General features: G+C 53.7%; 1 protein-coding gene across 6 annotated transcripts in view; it reads right to left on the bottom strand.

The window, feature by feature from the left end:
* PHACTR3 (phosphatase and actin regulator 3) overlaps positions 1–18,143 on the bottom strand; it is a 270,926-nt gene that overhangs the window by 88,793 nt on the left and 163,990 nt on the right. For all 6 annotated transcript variants that reach the window (XM_001141144.5, XM_054674869.2, XM_001141229.6 and 3 more), the window contains exons 2-4: positions 16,025–16,186; positions 11,458–11,535; positions 3,961–4,143 (exon numbers count right to left, since the gene is read on the bottom strand). In XM_001141144.5, the coding sequence (XP_001141144.1) occupies positions 3,961–4,143; positions 11,458–11,535; positions 16,025–16,186 (423 nt within the window). The remainder of the gene's footprint in view (positions 1–3,960; positions 4,144–11,457; positions 11,536–16,024; positions 16,187–18,143) is intronic.

Below are 18,143 nucleotides of genomic sequence, written 5' to 3'. Positions count from 1 at the left end.
GTTAAGTTATACCCTGTTTATAGGGATGTTGCTCATGGCCAAGCTTCTGAACATTGACCTGGTGTTGTGGAGGTGACCGATGTCCCTGGTGCAGGGTCCCTGGTGCAGGATCCCAGGCCTGCAGGGCTGGATGAGGCCTCGGGGTTGTCCCAGTCATAGCAAACTGCAGGTGGCCCCACATCCCAAAACACACATGCTACCAGACAGATGGCCTCTCTGGGAGCATCTGTAGGCAGCTAAATAATGCGCGTTAGTGCGTCCCTTTCCAAGGGTTGTTTTTGACAATGAAGACGACAGATGACAATGATGATGACAACGATGATCGTGAGAGTAACAGTGATGCTACAGTAGCAGCAGCAGACACTTTCCAAGTGCTCGGTGTGGGTTAGGATGGAGATAAGTCTTTCCTGGGGATCACTTAATTTAATTTTAGCGACCCTGGGAGGTCAGTGTGACTACTATCCTCATTTTACAGTTGATCAAATAGGACCAGAAAGGTTAAGTCCCTTGCCCATGGTCCCACAGCTCAGTAAGGAGTTCAGCCTGTGTCTCAAACCCAGATCGGCCTGATGTCAAAGATGTTGCCCTCTGTTTCCAGTCATTTGGACCAGTTATTCGACTTGTGTGCCAGCATTTCATCATGGGTGTGAGATCTCCGGGGGCTGCTTCCAGGGCTAAGTAAGCTAATGAATGTGCAGTCATTAGTAAAGCACGCTCCCCCACCCTGCATGCAGGCAGCCACTTGTGTCACCTCTTGTTATCCCCAGCATGATGACAAATGTCACTAACTGCTAATAAGCCAGCTGCATCCCTAAGGAATGGAATGGTCTTTCTTAAATCAGACTTGTGGCTCCTGCTTTAGACATTTTGGACATTCCTCTGTACTTTCTATACTTTTGTTTGCTATATTTTACCTTAAGTGAATTTACATTTTTATCTCTGTTTATAAGAAAAAGCAAATCTCTATCATTGCCCAAAATGAGAAGCCAATACTACTTGCCCTAATTACTGAAAAGTATTTTCATTATTAATGTTTAAACATTTTCATTATTAATTAAACATTAATAATGTTTTCTCATTGTCTGTCCACATGCCATTCACAAGAAGTCATCTGACAAATCCCAGGGGCACAAGACCCACACTGGGGAAGCCGGGAATGAGACAAGTGCCCAGGGAACCACGCACGGCTCCAGTCTCCCTCAGGTCTTGCCGGGTCACCAGCAGAGCACTTCCTACAAGGCAAATCCCATCGTCTCTCCATCCCTGGGGGTTCCAGCTGCCCTCGGGGATAACCTGCCAGGCCTCTTCTCTCTCTCCAATCTGTGGGCTGTTTATTTTAAATTTTTTTTGAAGCAGGGTCTGGCTCTGTCGCTCAGACTGGAGTGCAGTGGTGTGATCACGGCTCTCTGCAGCCTTGACCTCCCGGGCTCAGGCTATCCTCCCGCCTCAGCTTCGTGAGTAGCTAGGACTACAGGTGTGTGCCCACACACTCAGCTAATTAAAACCAAAAACAAAAAACAAAACTTTTTTGTAGAGATGGCGTCATGCTATGCTGTCCAGGATGACTTTGAACTCCTAGGTTCAAGTGATTCTCCTGTCTTGGCTTCCCAAAGCGCTGGAATGATAGGTGTGACCCACCTCACCGGGCCCTGGATTGTTTTTAATCACTAAAGTTCCACCGACAAGAGCCCCACCCTTTCACCACTGACACTGCTTTTGTGCTACCAGGGGGCAGAGGCGAGTGGCTGCGTCAGACACCTCCAGCCTGCAGAGCTGATGTTCTTTCCTCTCTGGCCCTTTACAGAAAACGTGTGTGTTCCTGTCCCCTGTCTTTGCATGTCATTCCCCTTTCTGGGATGCTCTGCACCTCGCTCTCTGCCCAGCTGATTCCCACTCCTCCCTCAGGCCTCACTCAGGAGAGGGTCCTTGATACAAACGTGTAATCTCAACAGACCCACTCTGCTCTCAGGAACCCATCCCCACACCCAGCATCTGGAGAGAGAGCGGGAGCGTGTGTCTGAGGTCAGAAGAGGGCACTGAGGGGAGCAGGCACAGGCCCTGAGCTGAGCTACAGAAATCACTGCCAAGGAGAAGCGTGACCCCCATCAAGGGCTGGGAGCAGCAGCCCTGCCTCCCTCGGGGAGGCTCACAGGCCACACACAAGGGCTGGGCTGTGGGGACCACACCACGGCAGGAAGGCCAGGCTCTGCTCAGCCTTAAGAACCATGCCAGCGGGTTGCATAAATATCTTCTTTTGAGAAGTGTCTGTTCATATCCTTCACCCACTTTGTGATGGGGTTTTTTTCTTATCAATTTGTTTGAATTCTTCGTAGATTCTGGATATTAGCCCTTTGTCAGATGAGTAGATTGCAAAAATGTTCCCCCATTCTGTAGGTTGTCTGTTCACTCCAATGGGAGTTTCTTTTGCTGCACAGAAGCTCTTTAGTTTAGATCCCATTTGTCAATTTTGGCTTTTGTTGCCATTGCTTGGTGGGGGGAGGGGGGAGGGATAGCATTAGGAGAAATACCTAATGTAAATGACGAGTTAATGGGTGCAGCACACCAACGTGGCACATGTATACATATGTAACAAACCTGCACGTTGTGCACATGTACCCTAGAACTTAAAGTATTAAAAAAAAAAAAAAGAACCACGCCAGCCCCAAAGTCAGATGCCTGGGGCACACAGAGACCTGTGTGTGTGGAGGGGGCCTCTGCGTGAGAGCTGGGACCCTCCAGAAGTCACAACTCTCAGACCCCAAATTCCAAGCCAAGTGAAACTGGAGAGACACGGCCACCCCCGAAGAGGGCTGAGCATGCCTCTGGGCAAGTGCCGCTAGCGCTGCAGGGGCGTTGTGGACGGGCGGCCTGTGAGTGTGTGGTGCCACCCTTGTGTGGCAGAAGGAAGTCCCGGGCACGGAGGACCAGGTGTCCACCCGCTCTGAAGCAGAAGCCCAGCAGGCTGTCCTGGGCCTGGATTTCCAACCTCCCACACTCATGGAGAGACGCGTTCACCTTCCCACCCCCAAACCGTGTGAGACTCGCTTATAGCTTGAAATTTTACGAGACATCAGGATTCCAAGTCAACAGTGAAGCTCCGTAAGAATCACTCTGCCAGGTGGGCAGGAGGAGGAGGAGCTGGTGAAGCATCTGCAGGTGTCTGTGGCCAGTTCCTGCTTTCCTCCCCTCTATCCTTCCTCCCTTCTCCCCTATCCTTGGGAAACACCCTGGTCTATTCAATTAAAATAAAAACAACCGCCACTACGCAAAGCCCCTACTGCCTTTGATAATAGTCACTCTATGCGGCAGACACTGTGCTAAGTTCCTCCCACCCTCCAAACAACCCTGATGTAGGTCCATTACTTTTCCCATTTAACAGAGGGAAACTGAGGCTTGGAGCAAGGCACCAAGCCCACCTCCCCTCAAGAAGCAGTGGAAGAGCCCCGCATAGGCTGCAGCATGCTGAGCCTGCATCAGCACCGACCAGCTCCCAGGCATGCACACATGCAGGGACTTCAGCATCTCTTAGGCCAAGAGGCCCCCTGTGGCAGGATTTCGGCCACAGAAAAGTCCCTCAACCCTACGTCCTACCCTTTTAGGGTCACTAAAATCCCCCCACTGGGCACTTGCCCCTCCAGAGAGCACTTTCCTGCCTAGAAGTTCCCAGAGAAACACAAAGACGCCCTGGGAGGGGGGTAGGTGTGCCAGGGAGATGAACATCGTTAAGTACCTTCACTTATCGGCTGTGCCAGACTTGGAAAGAGACAGTAGAGAAAAGTGCCCCAGCAAACACTTCAACCCAGCCAGGCAGCACAGCATGGCAGCGCTTAGAGCACGGGCCCAGCTCTCTGGAGAACAATGTTCTACGAGGGCTGTTGCCTAAGCTATAGCCAAGGACAACAGTGGGGACGTATGGCCATTCTAGGAGCAGCTCAACTTCGCGTGGTCTCCAGCCAGTACCTGCATCATCCAAGTGGGCGGCTGAGGACAGTGGCTTGTCCAGGGAGACCTGGTCCGTCCCAGTGGCCAAGGGGCTTCCGGGCTGGGCATCTTCTGAAGTCAGCGTCTCCGACTTGGGAGTGGGTGGTTCACTCTGTACAGATCGGGGTCCTCCATCGGGGTTGCAAGTTTTGCTTTCAGCATCTACAAGGAAATGTAGCTGTCAGCTGGGCCTGCGCCTCCCTTCCTTCATCCCTTCCGTCATCCCAAGAGTCTTTCTTAGAAGTATCCATTCTAGGCTCTGGGTGGTCCCCCACCCCTCTCCCCCTCACCACACACCCTAGGAGTCCCTCTCCAAGTCTGGACTTTCCAGGGGAGCCCTGGGCACTTCAGCACACCCTAGCCTGGTTTCTGCTCTTACACTCCACTCCCTGTGTGCACTCTTCCTCCGACACCTGTGGGAGACTGCACAGTGCCCCTGAGCCACGTCCACACCCACTGCCATGCACCTTTGCAGTAGCCCCACTCTGACCCCGGCCTCTGCCCTGGAGCTTGCTTTGGTCGATGGGACACGGTATGACGCAGGACTGGCATGAGAAGTGCTTGCACATCCCTGCTCGTCCCTCCTGTTTCCCTGGACCTTTGCCCTGAAGACATGCCCAGCAGCTGGCTGGAGTCAGCAGACCCATGGGGCAGATCACAGGCCAACCCAGACAGGGGACAACAAACAGTGATTGCTGTAGGTCTCTGAGATGCAGGGGTTATCATGGCTGCAGAGAACCAACTCACCTCTGCACCCACCGTTTGACCCTCAGCCAGGCATTAAACAGGCGTTTATTGATCACCGGCTACGTGTCTGGCACTGTAATAGACCCTGGCAAGGTGGAGGTTAATAAGATACAGTCCTTGCTCCCAGGGGTCTCACACTCTGAGGAAGCCACGCAGATGACCACACATGGCACCGTGAGCCCAGGAACGGGGCACACCCATGGATGGAGGGGCCACAGAGCCGGGGGTCCCTAGGTCTGACAGGCAGCCTTCCCAGAAGAGGAGGCACTAGCAGGGCGTAAGGAAGGACCTGGTGCTTTCCGTCTCTTGAAGCTCGGCTGCTGCAGCCTCTGAGGGTCTGGCCCTTCACTTGCCATCCCTGGGTTTGCACCTTAATGGTGAGGGGCTCAGCACTTGGAGAGCAAAATAAATGGCCCAGTTACCCAACTGTAGGATGGCAGGGCCCTCGGCCAGCAAGTCACAGTCACGTCACTGAGATGCACGTTACAGTCCCATGCACAAAGCCTCCACATAGCCCTGCAGGACTCCTCTCAATCTCTACAGCAGTTCCTGGAGGCCCGGTGCAGAGGGCAGTGTGACCTGCACATGTCGACACAGCCACGAGGTGGCCGTTTGGGGATGCTAGCCTACGCTGACCTCCTTCCACACACATCCCATCCTGGCAGTGGAAGGAGGAGGCAACATTTACTTCAGGGTCAGGGTCCATAGGCCCTGGTCAGTCCTGATTCCTACCTGCCATCCCTGTGTCCTTCAACAGTGTCCCTTTCACTCCTAAAAGTGTCCTGTTTGGACAAACAGTATACAGTCACCCCATCATGCGTCCCACCACCTGTAAACGGTGTTTTGTGCCCAAATAGCAAATTCCTCTGGATCTCAATTTCCTTATCTATAAAATGGGGATAATATTTCTGCTTGCTTCATGGCAACATTGTGAGAATTAACGGAGCTAAGGTATGGAATGTGTGTGGCATAAGATAGGCACTTTACATGTGCTTTCTGTTGTTGTTGGTGATGGTTTCTGACAATGAGAAGAGGAGGGTGACAAGAGTGATCTGGCCCCTTGGTCTGCACCTTTGGGCCCATCTGCTAACAGCAGGCTTAGGACAGAACCGTTTCTCCCTCCAGAGTCCTCACCACACCCAGGACTCATGCCAGACCCATTTCCTGCCTGGGACCCTGGAAGAGATTTGAGCTTGTCATCGCTGCTGATCATATTCCCTCTGCCGCACATGTCTCCTCCGGGAAGAATGAAAAGGTCAGCCATGCCAGAAGTCTGGAGATTTAGGGCTGGACGATCTCATCCATGCAGCCGCGTCAGTTGCCCAGAGGTCCAGGCGAGGCTGGCAGGCTCTTCCCATAAGGCGCAGATGGCCATTGCGATGGGCTCTGTGGGCCATGTGCTGTATCCCCCGTGCTGCAACCCTTGATTTTTTTTTTAATTTTTATGAAAGTCTTTTCTATTTAAAAAGCATTCTTAGCTCAAAGACCACATAAAAACAGGTCCTGAGCCAGATTTGACCCTTGGCTATAACAGCCCACCAACCCAGATACAAGCCAAGAGAGCTCACCGAGTAGACAAAATTAGAGGTCACAAAGCTGAAAACTGAAACCAGCCCCTTCTCGTGACCGACTTACTCGCATTTGACGTGCAACCGTGACAGCACAGCTTACCCAGCCCCTGGCAACACACAGGGAATGTGAGAGCTGCCGTGGGGGAGCACAGGGCTCTGCCAGCTTGAGCTTCACACCTACCCTATGTGACAGGCAAGGCTGCCACCCACCACTTGCAGTTATGGACACCAAACCTTAGAATGCACAGGTCTTTTGCTGCCATGACTGTCACTGCTGTTAATAATAAGGATGCCTCCACCATCATCATCAAAATCATCACAACTGCCACTATAAAAAGGTCATAACATTGAACCTGGAAGGCTCAGAGGTCTCCAGACTCAGAAAAGCACCATGCCCCTCCACAGTCTTTGAACCTTCCCCTGCTTTCTTGCAGGTTTTCTGCAAGGACTTCTTGCAGGACTTCTCTGGGCTGCGGTCAGAGCTCCAGCTCATAATCATGTTCAATGAAAAGTTTCAGTTCCCAAAATAGCCCTGGTGGCAGGGCTGTTGCTAAGAAACGCTGGTTGGGGAGGGGTTGGGGGAGTGGTGGGAGCCCAGGCCCTGCTCCTCTTGCTGGAAGGTCAGCCTCCGCCCGGCCACTCTCCTTCTGAGGGCTGCAGAGCGGAGCGCGGGGCAGTGCGCCTGAGCAGCCACAGTGAGAGGGAACATGCTGCAGACATGCACACACACTCATACATGCACATGCAGGCACACACGTGTGTCGTGGCACATGTGCACAGTGCAAGCACAGGTGGGTGCACACAGGTGCACGTGCATGTGTGTGCACACGTGCAGACATGTGTCCCCCGGCGTTCCTACCACATGGAAACCAGATAGACTTGATTTGTCACTCTCCAATTCCCTGAGGAAAGAATGCCTAGTCAATCTCAGGTCACTGAACACAGCACAGAGTAATAAACTCTCTTCTTTTATACCCAACGACGGGGTAGGAAATTCCTTAAATAATTTAAGAAAATGCCAAGTCAACGCATACAGGGAGATGGAGGAAAGTCATTCAGAACATAAACAGTGTCTAGCCCAGAGAAACGTGGGCTGGGGACCAGGGCAAGGGGGCTGGGGAAGGGGACCCCTTGTACCAGAGATTTGGTCTGGCCTCGCTTAGTCACGGATATCCGAGACGAGGGTGGAAGGAGCACTGAAGAGAGCAGAGGGGTCCCCTCTGCCCTCCCCAGGGCACAACGGGCTCCACTGCACACACCTAGTCATGTAATAACGCCACCAGCAGGGTCCTTCCTAGGTCCAAGCTGATGACTAGAGTCACAGGAACGAGAGGGGAGGGGGTCACAGTGGTTCATAAAACAGACCATCGATCATAAATAACACCCCAGAGGGAGCAAACTCATGCCCTGGATGCTGCCTCACCCCCGGGAGCTGGCGGGCTCTCTTCTGCTGGCCCTGCCCAGAGTCCGGCTCACTCCACCAGGCTGCCCACCTGCTTCAGGGCAAGCTCCAGGGTGTCCAATGTGTAGGTACATGTGTGTGTGCATACATGCGCGTGTGCAGGGCAGAGGGCAATCCTGGGGTTTGTCCTGGCCAAGGAAGTTCAAATGTGAGTTTCGAGGGGGCTCAAATGAGGCTCCGGAGTCCCTGACAATCCACTCCCACAGCCTCACAGGGCCTGTCCTGCATGAAGTCCCGTCCACCTTGCAGGGAGGCTCATGAGCCTGGCCGGCCACAGGAGGGCGCCCCCGGCTGCAGATTCGTCCCTGCCAGCAGTGGAAGGCGGTGGCTGAAGCCGGTTCCTTAACCCCAAAGCCAGGAAAGCGCCTCTGCTCCTCACCCTGGAGAGTCCTCACATCCACAGCAGAGGCGGCGGCACTGGGTGCCTACCCCAGAGCAACAGCCCTCAAGCCTGATCCTCCCCTGAGCCGGAGAGGGCAGGTGCACAGCCACCGCCAACAATTCCAGTCATCCTGCAAGAGGACCCGGTGACCCAGCACCAGGAGGATTAGGGACAGACAGGGTCTGACTTCAGGTCGACCCAGTGAGAAAAGACATTTTTGAAGCTAGTGCAGAAGGGAAACTGCGGTGCAGGGAAGGATTTAGCCAGGAGCCTGTGGCCAAGCATCTGCGTGGATCCCATTATTACAGCACGTTGATTACAGGTTGATTACAGGTGGCACACAGTAAAGGATGCAAGCAGCACAGAAGAGTCGACTGCGAAAAGCAAGTCCAAGTCCCCTCCCAGAGCAACCCCTGCTGCCCGGTCCCTGATATTTCCCTGCAGAGACACTCGGACTCCTCGCAGAACCCACCCACTCGCACTGTGGCCGCCCCACGCTCCCGCAGCAGCGTGGTCATGCCTCTGCCACCCCAGCCGGTGTGTGGGCAGGGAAGACGGGAGGCGTCTTGACCCAAGCCCCTCTCCCTCTCCTGCTTCCTCCTTCCTCCTTTCCTCCAACCCAACCCACCATCTCAAGGTCCCTTCCACCGCGGGGACTTGCGCTTGCTGCTCCTGTGGGCTGGAAGTCACTCCCCGCTTCCGTCTGTCTCTTGGCTTTTCAACCTTCCTGCATCAAAGTTGGAATCAGCTGTGGAGGATGAGGAAGCACTGCTGCCTGGGTCCCACGCCCAGTGCATCTAATTTAACTGCTGCCTGAGCGGTGGAGGGTTATTATCTCTCCAGGTGATCCTAATATGCAACAGACTCTGAGAACCAGCCTAGGTCCTCCTGCCCACCTTTGGACCTGACTCAAACATCTCCCGGCCCCCCGAGAACCAGGTCAGGTCCTGTCTCATGATCTTAGGGTGCTGCATCCATAACTGCACTCACCGTGGTTGTGAGTTGCCGGCTTTTCGTGGGATTACCTAATGGCCCCACTGGATGTGCGTTCAGAACAGTATTTTGCTCACCTGTGTCCTCAGCAGCTAGCACAGACCCTGACACATAGTGGGCACTCAATAAAATGTCATGGCATCAATTTAGGAGTGCATTTTCCCTCTCAAGGAAAGTGACTGTCTTTCAGGCCACTCTAGTCCCTGGTCCATAATCATTTAGCAAGAGAGAGAGTATGGAAGGTAGAGATGAGCAAACCACAATGTGGGGAGCAATCCAGCTCCCCCACCTGGATTTGACATCTTTAAATGGTTGACAAAAGAAAAAAAATCAAAAGAAAAATAACAGTTTGTGGCACATGAAAATTATATAAAATTCAAAGGCCAGTGGCCATAAATAAAGTTTTCTTGGGACACAGCCATGCCCTCTCACGCATGTTTTGTCTCCGGCTGCCTTTGCGCTACAAAAGCAGAGACAAGTAGTTGCAACAGAGACTGCACGGCCCCCTGAAATATGCACTATCTGACCCTCTCCAGAAAAGGTTTGCCGACCCTGATCTAAAGTGATTCTGTAAGCCTGTGGGTGTGTGATGTCACCGTCAGAGGCACGGAAGCCAGAGACCAGGCTCCCACGGCAGCAGGGTGAGAGCCACACTGTCAGCCTGGCCGCGGCCAAGCATTCGTCTCCAGCCTCTGCTATGACTTCATCAGACAAAGTCATCTTGCAAAAATTCAGAGCGGAAAAAAGCCAACGCTCCTAGAAGTTTTCCCCTTTAATTAGTCAAACTATAGCTTCATTTTTGAGAGGAACCAAATCTATATACTTACTCTTTACTCAACAAAAGTAGGATATTTTTTAGAATAGACGAGAAAAGGCCTTAGCATTGTTTTCATCTTCTTTTCTCCTTCCCTAAGATCCAAAGGTACGCTTGTTGGCAACATATTCAAAATGCCGGAGTTTGGCACTTTTTTGTCCCATCCCAATGAAAATCCTCCAGATTTCTAGCTCAGCAACCGCATTCCGCCAAATCCGAGCGTCACGACGGCGTTAACCATCTGAGTGCCACGGGACTTGACACCAAGCTTTCCTCGCACATGTAAGGTTTTATTATCACTATGAAGCAATTTCCCATGTAGATTTCCCCTAAAAATAGCATCATCAAAATACTTCACTCTTCGAGTCTAAAGAAAGGAAACGATGACAAAAGCCTGGGCCCACAATCGGGTTTGTGTGCTGACAGGCCCGGCTGCATAAAATCTGGATTCGTTTATTTCATGAGCTTCCTTCCTAATTCCTGATATTTGGGCCAAATTACAAAGACACTAGTAATATTTTAAGGCTGAAGTGGGGAGAGAGGAATTCAATATATCCATGCAAGCCTCAGGAAACTGGCTATGCATGGCCAGATTCCTCAAATCAGCAGGCCAGAGCTTGGTCCGGCTCCAGAGAGTCTTCCAGAGGCAGTGAGGTTTTGTGAAACCTCCTAACCAAGATTTAGCCTCTCAGGGAACCGGAAGGCACCAACGGCCAGTGTCAGCATCCAAGTCCTGGGCCTCACACCTCCAGGAATCCATCACAAAGAGAAAGACTTGGGAATTAAAGAACTCTGTTCAGTTAATTGCATGAGTGATAATAACTGGCCTTTCTGAAAGATGGAAACAAAGATGATTATGTAGACACCACTGAGATTAAACTCTCTAGACCAGAGACCAAGAGATCAGGATTTGTTCTGTGTCTCTGCTCTCAGGCTGCAATGACTTGGGGCAGTCACCACCCAGACCCTCACACTCCTCGTCTGCAAGTGGGATGACCACTGCCCCTCTCCTCAGGGATGCTGGGAAGACCAATGAGACAGGGCGTGCACAATATCCCACCCCACCCCAGCATGTCCTGAATGCTTCCTGCATGGTGGTAGGGGGAGTAGGTAATAGTGGAATTAAAAATAATTTGCCCAAATGGAGGACTGAAATGTGAATATGAAAAAAAATTAATGCTGAAAAAACCACTGCTACCACTTTAAAGGAATTGGGATAAACCACCAGCTTCATGCACACCCAGCTCTGTTAGACATTCCCCAGAGAGGAGTGGTGCCATGAGGGGGAGCTCTTCAGCTCAGTAATGGGGTCTCCCATGCCCCTGGGGGCTGGACCAATGGAATGGCTCCTGACATGGGGCATCTCTCCAACCTTGCAGGCTTCATCTGAACATGGCCCTCCTTGGATTCTACTCTGTTTCTGATGGGCTTCCTGGGCTCATGTGAGACTTTTCATTCTGCATTCCCAGCACCGTGCCCTTCCAAGCCAGGGACGGGTCCCACTTACCCTGCTCCATCATCTCCAGCAGCCCCTTCTTGATGAGCTCCTCTCGGCCTTGCCTGCCGGCCATCTTCTTCTCCAGCGCTGCCCAACACACAAACACACAGGTGAGTCTCAGGCAAAGGTGTCACTGGGCCCTGTCCAAGCCACAGCCAATGCCAGGCTCAAGTTTACAGACCAAAAACACTGAGCTAGCAGGCGCCTCGGGGTTAGGGGGCCTAGTCCACTGGCGAGGCCCAACTTTCTTACCAAGAGTGCTGCTAAGCAATGTGCATAAACCACAGCTAAAGAGCAGTGCACGCAGTAGATATTCTACAGCGATCATTTCTGTGATTTATCTGGAAAGCCCCTGCACATATAAAGCCCCTCTCTAAGCTAGCTCTCACCAGCCATTCCTGCCCTTCACCAAATGTTCCCTAAATTACCAACCAAGGAAAGTGCCCTCCCTCTGCCCCCAACACCCCGGGCTCCTTTCCGTGGTTACTGTTCGCCTTTGCGAAGTGCCTCCTGGCTGCTGTTAACATCCACTCACAGATGAGATTCTCCTGTGCAGCTCTCCCACTAGAGCTTCTTCCAATAAACCCAGGTTAAAAGCTTCCAGTCTACCAGATGGACAGGAAGGGAGGAGGCCAGCCCCCAGTCCCCTTCCACCAAGCCTAATTTGCCAAATCTTTGTCAATTCCGCCTTCAGAATAGCCCTTTCTGCCTCCCCCTCCCGGAGCAAAACACTCTTGAGCGACGGCCCCCACCTTGTCCCATTCTCCCTTCTTTCACAGGCAGGCCTCGGGCTGCTCCACAATCATCTTCTTCCTTCCGTCAGGAAAACTGTTTGCCTACAGGTGAGCCCCAATTTCCAAATACAAGACTACATAACCACCTCAACCCTTTCTTTGAAAGATGCAGCTTTGCAAGGGCTGTTTCCACCGCTGTGATGCTTTTCCCCGCCTTTCCCAATGAACCAATTACATCTCAGCTCAATGCAGCCTGCTCACCTGGGTCTTCTCCGACCACTGGGCCCAGAGCAGTGCCCGCCCTGCTCATTTCCACCCCAGGGCCTGCTCAGTGATCCTGCCATTAACCCTGGATCACAGAGAGTCCATCAGTGTTCTGTGTGTGCAGGGGGCCCTGCCAGATGCCGGGGAACAGACAGAGTCAGCCCACCTGGCTTAGCTTAATGTCTAGTTGGGGAGGCAGATGACAAACAGGCACTAGCAATGGAATTATTTCACTTACTCAAAAGCATTTCCTGAGCACCTGCTATGTGCCAAGTGCTGAGCTGGGTGCTGGGGAGTCACGGAGGGCAGAAGCCCTGCAGCCTTCACAGGTGGGGCTCCACTGGGGGAACAGGCCATGGTGATCAGGTGTTCAATCTATGGAAACCCCTTACACATTTACTGAGCACCTACTGTGTGCCAGGCACCATGTCAGGCACAGGAGATTCTGCCATGAGCAAGACAGGCACAGCCTCTGCCTGATGCCAGCACAGGTGGGAGGACAGATGGCAAGTGTCTAGAAGTGGGCGAGGAGGAATAAGTCAGGCCTGGGGCGGGGGACTGACTGGGGGGCAGTTGTCTGGGGAAACCCATCCCATCCTTGACCTCCGGGGTGGCTTCCCTGAGGATATTTACCCTAAAGCCAAAGGATGAAAAGGGAAACCCAAACACAGCAGGGTGGGGACATTTTTGGGCAGAGAAAACAGAATTTCCTTTCTGTGGTCCCAATTTCCAAGCCAATTTCCAGGTGCCAGAATTGTGGATAAAATTGACAAAGTGAATGCTGACCTTGGGAGGTGTCAGCAAAGAGGCTGCAGCCAGGCTCACAAAGCAGATAAGAAGAACAGGGGTGGAGGCCTCGAGCTCTGAGTGCACCCCGTCCCCAGGCCGGCACCAGGCGGTGCTCATGGTGGCTAGCCTCAGACATCACAGGTCTTTGCCTGCACTGACTCAAGGACTTCCCGATGACCCAAAGATGCAGCTGCGAGGGTCTACCCTCCCCCTTTCGGGGATGGGGACATCAGTGGTGGTGCAGCTTGTAAAGGTGGTACAGTGTGTAAATGGCTGAGTGGATCTGAGCCACCTGCCAGAGCAGGCATGGACTGAGATGCTGGTCCACCCTGCAGCCCCTGAGAGCCATCTTCAGCCGGTTCCCCCAGCCTCGCCTACCAAAACCACTGTTTGCTACATATTTCTCTTTCAATCATCTTTGCATTCACTTCAACTCATCCTAACCCGTGATGCCCGTGAAATCAGGAATTTGATATGCTGAAACAAATAACACCCCCCGCTTTAAGGGAAAATAGTGGTTTGGAATAAGTAAACAAAATGCAGCACTGTTTCTCGAATTTCCAGATGCCCGAATGGCGGTCCTGAAGGTGGGGATGCTGCAGGTAAAAACCTCGAGACCTCCAATGCCCTTGCAGGGTCCCCAGAGCATCTTGTTGGTGAACTCACACGGCACAGCTTGGAGTAGGCCAAAGAGCCCAGAGTCCTCAGAAGACAAACCTCAGCCTTCCAGTCCCACTGCTGGGGGCAGCAGGCATGGAGAATGTCAGAGACCCCCCTGAGGTCACAGAGGTCACTCTGCTCCAGTCCCCCGGACTTTCACTGCTGCACAGACGTGCCTTCCCCAGCTCGCTGCCTTTTCGAGGGCTGTTCCCACTGCTGCCATGCTCTTCCCTGCCTTTCTCAATGAACCAATTACATCTCAGCTCAATGCAGCCTCCTCACCTGGGTATTCTCGGACCACTGGGCCCAAAGCAGTGTTCGCCCTGCTCATTTCCACCCCCCAGGGCCTGCTCAGTGATCCTGCCATTAAGCCTGGATCACTAAGAGCCCATTAGTGCCGTGTGTGTGCAAGGGGCCCTGCCAGATGCAGGGGAACAAATGGAACCCGCCCACCTAGCTGAGCTTAGCATCCAGTGAGGGAGGCTGCCTTGCAGCCTCACCGGAGTCTGCAATCGACTCACGTGCTGGTTCACTTGGTGGCTTCCACACTTTGTCACTCGACTCCCTACTCTGCAGAAAGCTCTGGGTGGGCAGGGCCTGGGCCCCTCCTGTTGGTACTGGGCACACAGGAGGTGCTCAAGATCTGCCAAATGATGATGCTTGTTCTGTTTCCACTTCAACAAGAATTCATCTATCAACTTCTTGGTTGATAAAAATAATAATAATAATTTTGTAAAGCACACACAAAAGCATGAGTGGAGGGCCTGCTGTCGGTGTTGGCCGCCTCCCCTGCTGTGGGCCTGGGCGCTGTAACACCTGGCCTTCGTCTCCACCATCCTCAAAGCCCTGGAGCCTGCACCTCTTCAGAGCTGGAAAGGAAATGGGACCCCAGGGACCCCCCGAGGCAACAGCCTGAGACGGGCACTCGCCAGGGCTGGTTCCTGAGGCCTGGGACTGATTCCACAGCAGCAGCTCCCTCACTAATTGTTTTTAGGTGTGGCTCACAGGCATGTGGCTGGAGGCGGGGCCCTGGGGTGGAGATGCGGCCTCCTCCGGGCTCTCTTCTCAGAACACTGCCATCTGCAGAGCCCAGGCTGATGAGCCACCACACCTGGCTGCCAGGGTCCAAGCCTCAGCCCCGCCACCTGCTGGCTGTGTGACCCTGGGTGAGTGATTTCCCTTTCTGGGCCTGTTCCCCATCCCTACGATGGGGCAGGATCCTGCGGGAGTGCTGGCCTAGCAGGAGGTTCTGAGGGTTGAGTTGGCTCCTCCATGCCAAATGCTGGGGGGCCGTGTTCTGCCGTCATGTGCCTTATGGCTGCTTGTCCCGTCATCACTGCCTGTGTCCACCCTGTCTGTGGTTCAGCCTCATGGCTGCAGTTCCCAGGGTGGATTCCGAGGAGGCAGGGGCAACGGGACCAGCCATCGCAATCCCGCTTCCCACAGAGCCAGGGGTGGCAGGGTGTGAGGGGGCAGCAGGAGGTGAGTGGGGGAACCTTCTAGATGCTTTGGTGGGAGGGTGTAGGGAAGGCACACTGAGACAGCTTAGGAGTGGGGGAGCAGCCTCTGTCTTTCAGGAAGAAGAGAGGCCCAGAGGTGTCAAAGCCAAACCGACGGCCTCAACCCTGAGTCACCCAGGAGGCTCTTGGCCAACTAAACCCGAATCTGTGGGGGTACGACCCAGGCCCCAGCATCCTCCAAGTGAGATTGCAGGTGTGGGAGGTGAGGTGGTACGGGAGTCGCGTGGGCTGGGGGCTCACCACCCAGGTGAAGCCAGCAAGTGAGACCTTGCTCCAAAGCCAGTGTCTCGGCCCAACCCGGCCCTAAATGAATCAGAGGCTTCGTTTTTAACAAGGTCCCAGTGGACTTGTGGGCACCTTAGGGTCTGGGCAGAGCGTCCCACATGGGGTGCCTGGTGCCAACTCCACCCCAAGGCTTCAGGGAGGCCAGGTGGGCCCTGGAGGGGCCAGCGGGGTAACTTGCATGGCTCCCGGCCATCACAGGCCATGAAGCACATCTGCCCCTCCTGTGTAGGGGCCAGGAAGTCACAGATCAGCAGGGGCCGCAGCACCATGCCAAGGACGCTGGTCCCAGCCACAGCCTGCCCGTGCCTGTCACCAGGCCCTTACCTGACGTTGTCTGCTTCAGTTTTTCGTTTTTCTTTTTCCTCCATTTCCAGGGTTTGAAGATCCTGCCCAGGGTGGCCAGTTTGCTGTTCCTCCTCACAGGGGGAGTTCGAATCCCTGAGACCAGATATTCAGGACGCGCCGGGGGCGTTTGGTCCATCTCATCTGGAAGACGAAAACCAAGGGGGTCCTCAAGTGGCCACCAAACCTATGTGACTCCTGGGGGCCCAAGGTGACGACCTCTTACCCTAAGGGGTCACCAGTGATCCCCCCAAAGCCTGGACCCCAGGATGGTTTTCCAGCAGTGCGCCCACAGTGGCCACAGCAGCTCAGCAGCGTGCGCTGAATTTCCCTCTGTGAGACCCTCCCTCCTGCGACCCACTCATGGCCACCAGAAGCCTTCGCCTTCCGCCATATGACGCGCCACGTGTGAAGATGTTCCTAATTCCAGCATGAAACGCTGCCTGCCCAGGAGCCTTGCTGGTGCTCTGCCCTCCACTCACGCTGCTCTCCCTCCCAGCTGCTTCTCTGCCTCATAAACTTCAGCTCCTCCATTGAATAGGACTTTGTCCAGAGTCTTTACCTTCCTCTTGTCCCAGACAGGGTCACTCCCTTGTCTTACGCCCATGAAGCTACCTATGCAGGCACCAATGAGCCGCAAAGACCTCTGCCTGCCTGTCCTCCTACCAGGCTGCCACCTCTCCTAGGGTAGAGCCTAGGCCTGGGGCAGCCTTGGACCCCAACGCAGAGCCAGGCCGGTGAGAATTCTGAGCAAACGGCTGCAGGGTGAGCACGTCTGTGAGCACGTCTGTGAGCAGGCAGAGGAAGCAGTGCTCCTGGACCCCTTCCTTGTCCATGAAACGGCCATGATTGTAGACTCTGGGACACGTGAAGATGAACGTCCTAGGAAGCTCATGGCAGTGCTGTTTGTTGTAAAAGAGACTCATAGCAACCTACATACCCATCCACAGGGGACTGGGTAAGTCATCGTCTGTCCTGTCAACCACCTGTGTGCAGATGCAGAAAGAAAGAAAGTGGATCTCCAAGCACGGACAGGAAACTGATCTGAGATAAACAGGCCAAAGAAAACCCCAGTGCACAAATTCACACGCACACGCCACCAGTGTGTGAACAGGGGTGGTATACAGGCACACACTGGTGTGTGGAGAGAAAATGTCTGTGGGCCCTCCAAAGAAATGGGGAACCCCGGGGCTGGGCACAGTGGCTTACGCCTATAATCCCAGCACTTTGGGAGGCCCAGGCGGGCAGATCACAAGGTCAGGAGTTCGAGACCAGCCTGACCGACATGGTGAAATCCTGTCTCTACTAAAAATACAAAAATTAGCTGAGTGTGGTGGCGGGTACCTGTAATCCCAGCTACTCAGGAGGCTGAGACAGGATAATTGTTTCAACCCGGGAGGCAAAGGTTGCAGTGAGCCAAGATCACACCATTGTACTCCAGCCTGGGTGACAGGGTGAGACTCTGTTTCAAAAAAAGAAGAAAAAAAAAAAAAGAAAGAAAGAAATGGGGAGCCCTGGCTGTTGGCAGGTGGGGGAGAGAGGGAGATGTGCTTCATAGGCTGTTTTTGTAGCACATGCCGTGTGTCCCTTAGTAGGAAAGATTAGTTAGAATGAAACAAAATGCAACTAACAAAATGGTAAAGTTAGAGAAGCTCACGAAGTAAGCCAGCGTCACCTCCATCCCAGGGTCACAGTGTAGAGCAGAGTTCAGGCCGTCACCCAGGCAGGACTGAGAATAAATGAGCACATTGCCCCAGATGCCTCCTGGGACAGGGAAGGGACGTTTCTTCTGGCAGCAACAAGGACCTGAGTCCCATCCAGGCTCTGATTTAACCTCCCAGTGTCGCTGGGGGAGGAAGATCGCAGACCCGTGGGGTGCTCCCCAGCACGGCTGCTACCACAGGAGCCCAGACCTCTGCCAGGACCCCTCGCCCTGCGAACATACACACTCCCCCACAGCTGGCTCAGCCTCCCATGGTCAGCGCGTGGTCAGTTCCACAGCCAGCAGGTGAATTTGCCTTGTTACCTGTGGAAGGGGCTGGGAGCCCTAAGCTGATGCAAACCTCAGAGCCCCAGGAAGCATGGACATGCTGGGAGAAGG

This window comes from Pan troglodytes, chromosome 21, assembly GCF_028858775.2.
Source record: "Pan troglodytes isolate AG18354 chromosome 21, NHGRI_mPanTro3-v2.0_pri, whole genome shotgun sequence".
Taxonomy (NCBI): Eukaryota; Metazoa; Chordata; class Mammalia; order Primates; family Hominidae; genus Pan; species Pan troglodytes.
The sequence above is the reverse complement of the archived record's forward strand: the minus strand, read 5'-3'. Positions and strand labels throughout refer to the sequence as shown.